The sequence below is a fragment of the Macaca mulatta genome, chromosome 14 (genome assembly GCF_049350105.2).
Source record: "Macaca mulatta isolate MMU2019108-1 chromosome 14, T2T-MMU8v2.0, whole genome shotgun sequence".
In the NCBI taxonomy this organism is placed as follows: Eukaryota; Metazoa; Chordata; class Mammalia; order Primates; family Cercopithecidae; genus Macaca; species Macaca mulatta.
The window spans coordinates 102,870,786-102,879,473 of NC_133419.1; the positions used below are offsets into that span (position 1 = coordinate 102,870,786).

The 8,688-nt window shown below is 39.3% G+C and overlaps 1 protein-coding gene across 3 annotated transcripts in view; it reads left to right on the forward strand.

The window, feature by feature from the left end:
• CEP126 (centrosomal protein 126) overlaps positions 1–2,035 on the forward strand; it is a 76,665-nt gene extending 74,630 nt beyond the window's left edge. For all 3 annotated transcript variants that reach the window (XM_015115538.3, XM_001095649.5, XM_015115537.3), the window contains one exon: positions 1,204–2,035. In XM_015115538.3, coding sequence (XP_014971024.3) covers positions 1,204–1,248 — 45 coding nt within the window. In that variant the 3' untranslated portion in view covers positions 1,249–2,035. The remainder of the gene's footprint in view (positions 1–1,203) is intronic.
• The last annotated feature ends 6,653 nt before the right edge of the window (positions 2,036–8,688 follow it).

The window sequence follows — 8,688 nt, forward strand, 5'->3', positions numbered from 1 at the left end:
AGCAGGCTACATTTTTATCCCTTGCCCCATATACTCTGATCCTTCAATTTTCCTTTTCCAGACCCTCATTTTCCCAGCTCCTATATTTGGCAAATGTAATTCCTGTAATAAATACCTTAGTCCTACAATTCTTATAATGGCTTTGTTTTCCTGATGGGTACAGTCTGATAAAGGAAACATAAAAATAAGCGGCCTCTTATAAATCAGTGTAAAAAGTGCTAACTTCACAGGCATATGAACATATAGGAGATGAACCACATTCTGAATTCTGAGAAAAGCTTCAGAGTTAGCCAAATGAATATTATTTCAGAGACTGAAAAGGAGAAAATAACTTCCCGGGACTAAATGAAACAGATTCCTTACAAAGGGAGAGAGACAACTGGACAGGGACGCAGGGCTAACGTGCCCACAGGTTTCCTTCTGACGTGCCTAACTATGTGGGTTCCAGGCCCTTTCATCATTAGTTCCGTTGGACATTGTTTTCACAAGAACTCCCGTTTCTGCTATACAACACTATAGAGATTTATTGGTAACAGAATTTATCTAGAAGAAAATTTTAAATAAAGAGCTTTAAATGCAGGTGCAAATAAATTAGAATTTATCATTTCACTTTGAACCCTGAATTTTTTTATTTTATTTTATTATTATTATTATTATTTTGAGACAGAATCTTGCTCTGTCACCCAGGCTGGAGTACAGTGGAGCGATCTGGACTCACTGCAACCTCTGCCTCCCAGGTTCAAGTGATTCTCCTGCCTCAGCCTCCCGAGCAGCTGGGATTACAGGCACATGCCACCACACCCAGCTAATTTTTGTATTTTCAGTAGAGACAGGGTTTTACCATATTGGCCAGGCTGGTCTTGAACTCCTGACTTCGTGATCTGCCCACCTCAGCCTCCCAAAGTGCTGGGATTACAAGCGTGAGCCACTGCGCCCAGCCTGAACCCTGAATTTTTAATGAAATTGTAAAATTGGACATTTTCAAAATGGGAATTTTATCTTTTAGAGTAGAAAGGTACTGATGAAAATAACATAAGGGTTGAGGTAAATAATCTGTAAAGTCCTCTCCAACCTTAAAACCATTACCTGAGAGAATGATGTGAGGATGTATTGAATATGCCACTATTTGACATAGCAGCCTAGTTTGTGGCTGCACCGTTTCAGCATGTGTTTGCATGCTTGTTTCTTCTTTCTGATTTCCAGGAGAAGAGAGAAGATAGAACCAGCAGCTGCAGAGACAAGAGATAAATTCCAGCAGAATCCGTCTAAGAAGACCTTTCATGTACTTCTCTAGGACTAGATGCATACTATTTTGTCAAAACCAGCCATAGGAAAACATGTGAGCAACAACCCCTGTGAACATTTGTCCTAACTCAGATTTTGTGAGCAGTGAAGTTTAACAGAGCTGTGAACATTTAACAAAGCAGTGAAGTTTAACAAAGTTCTGAGAATACCATGAAAGACATTATGCCTGCCTGAACAAAAAGCAGGACATAACCTAGCTCTGAATACATGCCACAAGGATGAAGCTTGTGAGTAGAGCAAACAAACATTTTTCCGCAGAATTCACAGTGCTCCTTTGTAATTTATAGATTCCATGTTGAAATATATGTTAAATAAAATTTCTGTTTATTAAACCTCTTTATTAAACCTCTAACTTACTGATAAGATGTTTATAAAGTATGGCATATTTTGATTTTTTAATTGCCCATTTCAGTGTAATAAATATTCCTAAAGTTATCACATCCCACAAAATGGCCCTTGGTGGCAGCAATAGAGCAAAGGTTACCTTTTTGTATGGTGAAGGGAGGCCTTCCTATGGCTGTACAATTACATCGATTCTTCCAAATTTCATACATGGCATTTTGGCATACAGAAAAAACATGAAATTTTTCATTAAAATGTCATGAATCAAGCCAGGGCCGTTGGCTCATGCCTGTAATCCCAGCACTTTGCAGGCCGAGGTGGGCAGATGGCTTGAGCTCAGGAGTTCGTGACCAGCCTGGGCAACCCTGTCTCTACAAAAAATACAAAAGTTAACCAGGCATGGTGGCATGCACCTGTAGTCCCAGCTCCTTGGGGCCTGAGGCAAGAGGATTACTTAAACCCAGGAGGATTACTTGAACCTGGGAGGTTGAGGCTGCGGTGAGCTGTGTGTCGCCACTGCACACCAGCCTGGGTGACAGTGTGAGACCCGGCCTCAAAATTTAAAAAAAATTTTAAAAAGGTAATGAATCAAAATTAGAAATTAACAGTTTTAAGAAAACATGTTATGTGGTCTTTTATTAATAACACTACTAAATTTTGGTTCCTCCCCATAATTAGTTTTGAAACACTTGATGCAGTGAGAAATGCATTAACATGTTGAATGCCTACCATGTACCAGATTTTGTGAATATGTTTTTTTATTTAATCTGACCAGTCACCCAAACCATGGGTATTTTTGTCTCCATTTTACAGATGAGAAACTGGAGGCTTAAAGAAGTTAAACTTACCCAAGGCCACATAGCTACCTACAGTGAGAGAATCAAGATTCAAACTCAGGTTTATCTGGTTCCAAAACCCATGTTCTTTCTGCCACACCTTGTTGGTAGAAATGGAAACTATTGGATGAAATGAGGGAAAACAGAAAATGAATTCACTTTTTCAATGAAGAAAATTAGTGAAAAAATTGACCTAATGAAGGAAACATTTGTGCTTTCCTATATTTTGAATTATAAGAGTAGGCTTTAGGAAGGCAACAGAAAATTTAGTGCTTAGACTTTTAAATAGAAAGTTGTGTGCCCTTTTAGAAAATACTTGAGAATTTTTATACTATCAAGAAAAAATTATGTGAATTAAGATGTAATTTATAAAATAAAATTTCAATGGGGGTAAGCAGGCCAGAAGAGTGTGCCAAGTTGTTTCTGAATCATTCTAAGCACCTCAGATGAAAACTCACTTTTATTTAAAAAAAAAAAAAAAAAAAAGACAAGGGTTTATATTCATGTACACTAGTAGTATATATGTACACAGCAGCGTCCTGCATGCCAAACTAGCTTCACCGTTAATAATCCCTCACTTTAACACCTCTTAGGAACCAAAGAATGCCTCTACAAGCAAAAGCTAGTTGAAAATAATTAAAATCCAAAGTCGGAATAGGCCAAAAAAAAGCCTAAATAGTAAGCTGGTGAAACAAGATAAGATTTGCATTTTATTAGAACTTGCACATTATGACATTGTCCTTTTATGAAACTGTGGTATGATCAGAATTCTTATGCAATTCTGCCCATGGCTACTCCAGAATTTTAGTAGATACAGGGTGGGTTCATTGAAAGTGACAAAAGTGGGAAGACAAAGAGTAAAGATCCCTTGTGAAATTAAAGTGGAAGAGAATAGCACTTTGCATGCTATAAAAGTGAAAAGTGGAAATGTAATAAAAATAAAATTTTTTGGCCAGACACAGTGGCTCATGCCTGTAATTCCAGCACTTTGGAAGGTCGAGGCAGGATTGCTTCATCCCAGGAGTTTGAAACCAACCTGGGCAATGTAGCAAGACCCCATCTCTATATAAAATATTAAAATGTCGACTGGACATGGTGGCTCACACCTGTAATCCCAGCACTTTGGGAGGCTGAGGCAGGTGGATCGTTTGAGCTCAGGAATTCAAGACCCGCCTGGGTAACAAAGCAAGACCCCGTCTCTACTAAAAATACAAAAAAAAAAAAAAAAAAAAAAAAAAAAAAAAAGCTGGGCTTGGTGATGTGTGCCTGTGGTCTAAGCTACTGGAGAGGCTGAGGTGGGAGGATCACTTGAGCCCAGGGGGCAGAGGTTGCAGTGATCAGGCATCATGCCACTGCACTCCAGCCTAAATGATAGAGCGAGACCCTGTCTCAAAAAAAAAAAAAAAAAAGAGATAGTAATCTCTTGGGCAAAAGGTATCAAATAATCAAAAGAAAAGTTTAAACACATTTGGGAGAGGCAGGGCGTCTAATAACTGGTCAGAAAAATTTAGAGAGTCTTCATTTTAAAATTGGCATCAGGGAGGATTACCATGGCCTTATTTTAAATCCATGTTGCACCAGAATAACTATGTCTGTGTTTCTTATGAATGTTGAAGCTTTTTGCGAAAACTGTACTGTTAACATATATAAATATACACACACTTACATGTATGTATTTTGATAGATATTACATGTACTAAATTTTGTCAATTTCATGTAATTTACCCTTTACAATAAAAATGATCAATTAAATGTATAACTAAATGTGATTTAGTTTTTATATCTCTGTAAATTTTTAATATAAAAATTCTCAAAATGTTTTAATCTTCTTTGACATTGAGAAAACTGACACTCATGAGCCACAATGCATGCACTAATTTAACTCTAGTATACATGAAAATTCGCTTCAGAATTGCTAATCCACATATTTAGGAGAAATAAATTTGCCAACTAAAGTACAGCATTTTTATCATTCTTTTCATGCCCAATCTTACTTATTCAGTCAACACACAGTTTTCCAAAGTTACTAAGGCCAGTTCCTTCCTTTCTACCACCTTCACTGTGGTGGGTTTTTGTTTTGTTTTTAAGAGTTGAGGGTCTCACTTCATCACCCAGGCTGGGGTGCAGTGGCACAATCATAGCTCAGTGCAGCCTCCAACTCCTGGGCTCAAGAGATCCTCCCACCTCAGTCTCCCAGTATCTGGGACTAAAGGCATGCACCACAATGCCCAGCTTTTTTTTTTTTTTTTTTTTTCCTTTTTCTTTTTTAGAGAGGGGATCTCACTGTGTTGCCCAGGCTAGACTGGAACCACTGGCCTCAAACCACTTTCCCATCTCAGCCTCCTGAGTCGCTAAGATTACAGGAGTGATAGTTTACCAAGTTTACTCATTTTAATACGGTTAGATTCATTTGTCACAATCTGTATCCCACGTTGGATTCTTCCAACATCCTGGATGTTTTTCTTACTTGCATACAGTAAATTCACTCTTTGTAGAATTGTGTAGGTGTTGACATATGCATAGCATTGTATACCCACCACTACTGTACCATGCAGAACAGCCCTATCATGCCAAAAATTCCTTCATACAGCCCTGAGCAACCACTCCTCTGGGTTTTGTTTCTATTATTTTGCCTTTCCCAGAAAGGGGGAATACTAGAATAAAACTTGTGGTGCTGGATTGATGTTGGAGATATATAGAGAATTCCTATAATTTTATGTTGCTCAGCATCCATTTTGAATGTAAGTTTAACTTTCTCATGCCAAAAGCAGGGCTCAGTCATCTTTGGCACAATTTCCAGTTCTACATTACACCTAGATGGCTCAAGCTGGTGGCCAGCGACAAGAACTTAGATGGATCTCTCCTGCCTAGCAGACTGGGCTCCCTGCTCTCCTGCCGCTCTTTAAATGGACCATTTAGACATTTGCTTGTTAAAGTGGCCCATACTCCATTCCCTTAGACATGCTGCTAGACACACTTTCTCTCTGGCTCTTCCTTTCTGCCTTATATGACCCGGGGACAGAGGACTGCCCTCCTGACTCATTATACCCTCCTTGCCCAGGATCTGTATGTGAAAATCATTGAACTTACTTCCTGTTGTGGTGATGTACTGAATTTGTGCTTTCCATCTGAAGAACCAGGGGACACCAGGGAGAGCACAAGGTTGAACTCCCGGTGCCAAAGTGATGATCAGGCAGGCATAAACTGGACACAGATCAGATAAGAGCCACAAGGGCACCTGCCAGTATTCCCATGTGAGAGACCCCCAGTCAGGTCAGGCAACTAGGCCTTAGGCCATCCTCCGGGTAAAAGAAGTATCCCATGAAAGGCACACTGTAAACACCCACATCCATCTCCCCTTCATATCCTGTTGGGGTAGGGTTGCTAGCGACTCTGGCGCTGGAACCCCAGTTTAGCTAGGGGCTCTCAAAATAAGGTACCAAGGCCAGGCACGATGGTTCACCCCTATGATCCCAACATTTTAGGAGGCTGAGAAAGGAGGATTGCTTGAGGCCAAAAGTTTGAAACAAACTTGTGCAACACAGCAAGACTCAGTCTCTATAAAAACTGAAATAAAATAGCCAGGCATGGTGGCATGTACCTGTAATCCTAGCTACTTCGGAGACTGAGGCAGGAGGATCACCTGAGCCCAGAAGTTCGAGGCTGCAGTGAGCCATGATTGCACCACAGCACTCCAACCTGGACGACAAAGCGAGACCGTGTCTCTAAACAAATAATTTTTAAAATTTTAAAAACAACATATGAGCATAAATTCATGCTTTTAAAACTATACATACAGATACACGGATACAGAAATATAGATATGTGTGTCTACATAGGTTAGTACATATGCATATATATGTCTTTGCTGACAGGATCTGACACACAGAAGACTGCGCACCCAGATCTTGGTTTCTAAATACCATTCTCTAATAAAAGGATCCAGGGCTTTTAGAGAAGTGATTGAATCCAGGGCTAGGGCAGGCAAAATACAAGATACAGAGTAAGGATGTACTAAATTAAATATAAATAAAAATGGGCTGGGCGCAGGTGGCTCACGCCTGTAATCCCAGCACTTTGGGAGGCCGAGGCAGGCAGATCACCTGAGGTCAGGAGTTTGAGACCAGTCTGACCAACATGGAGAAACCCCATCTCTACTAAAAATAGAAAAAATTAGCCAGACGTGGTGGCAGGCACCTAATATCCCAGCTACTCGGGGAGGCTGAGGCAAGAGAATCGCTTTAACCCAGGAGGCAGAGGTTGCGGTGAGCCGAGATGATGCCATTGTACCCTGGCCTGGGCAACAAGAGTAAAGCTCTGTCTCTAAATAAATAAATAAATAAATAAAATGGGGACATTCCAAAAAGACACAGGAGCCAACCTGACAGAGCTCTGGCCTGGGCAACAACAGTAAAGCTCTGTCTCAAAATAAATAAATAAATAAATAAATAAATAAATAAATAAATAAATAAAATGGGGACATTCCAAAAAGACACAGGAGCCAACCTGACAGAGCTCGCCATGCCAAAGCTGGAACAATTTGAGCAACAAAATAAATAATGATAATATTCTGTTATAACCAAAAGAATAAAACAAATTACACCTGCCTACACTGATAATGAATAAATGATTGAATAAATAGATGAGGAAGAAGGAATGACTCTACAGTAGAATTCCAATTAATAAATGTAGACGACATTAGAGAAATATAAAAATCACCATTAGAAAACCACAATTAATTGTTGCAAGCAAGATCCACAAATGACTGCTAACATTTGTTAAAAATTTTAAGAAGAGGCTGGGCACGGTGGCTCACGCCTGTAATCCCAGCACTTTGGGAGGCTGAGGTGGGCAGATCACGAGGTCAGGAGATCGAGACCATCCTGGCTAACACGGTGAAACCCCATCTGTAGTAAAAATACAAAAACTTAGCCAGGCGTGGTGGCGGGCGCCTGTAGTCCCAGCTACTTGGGAGGCTGAGGCAGGAGAATGGCATGAACCCAGGAGGCGGAGCTTGCAGTGAACTGAGATCGTGCCACTGCACTACAGCCTGGGTGACAGAGTAAGACTCCATCTCAAAAAAAAACTTTAAGAAGAAACAGGGTATTTATGGAGCCTCAAAGTATCTCCCACAAAATATGTATTAAATACAAAGAGGCAGAAAAAAAAAGTAATTTTACAGTACAGAAATCTAGTTGATATCACCTGAACCAAATGATCAAGGTTAAAATTACTAAAAGACCTGTCAATATCATGTTGTACCTCCTGATATAATGTGATATGATGCACTGAGAAGATTACATCGCCTCTGCTGTATTCTTCCCAGAACTCAGTTTAATCAAGAGAGAAACATCACACAAACTCAAACTGAGGGACGTTCCAAACATGTCAATGTCATGAAAGAGAAGGAAAGATGGAGACTGTTACAGATCTGAGGAGACAAAAGCACATGACCACAAAATGTTTCATAACATCTTTGATTGGACCCTGAAACAGAATAAGGATATTCATTTAAAAAAGAATGGTAGAATTCTAATAATGTCTGTCACTTGTTAATAGTGTTATATACAAATATTAGTTTCTTAGTTTCGATAACTGTACCTGGTTATGCAGGATGTTAACATTAGAGAAAGCTGGGTAACAGAAACTCTTTGTGTCATTATGGTCACTCTTCTGTAAGCCTAAAGTTATTTCAAAATAACAAGTTAAATTTTTTTTAATTCTCAAAATTTTTTAAATCTTTTGTTATACTACGTGTCCCAATTTGGGGTTTGGAGCAAATATCACTATAATTATATAAAACATTAAAACAGACATTGAATAGTTTTAAATGTATTAAATATATATATATATATTACTTGATATAGATTATACAGGGTAATGTTCTTGCCCACAGGAGTTAATAATTTAGACAGTCTGTTTCAAAACCCCATTCCAAGCCCAATATCAATGATACTGAAGAAAAGAAATTTCCATCTCATCAAAGTAGTAAAAGAGCCTCAAGGTGCTTGCTGCTGCAGCAATATTTCCTACTGCTTCTGCGGTGGCTGCAAAGATTATGAACTCTGTGGATGGATGGGTGGATTCGCTTGTTCTCACCCTGCTATAAGGAAATACCTGAAACTGGGTAGTTTATAAAGAAAAAAGGTTTAATTGGCTCGTGTTTCCACAGGCTGCACAGAAGCATGATCTGGCATCTGCTTGG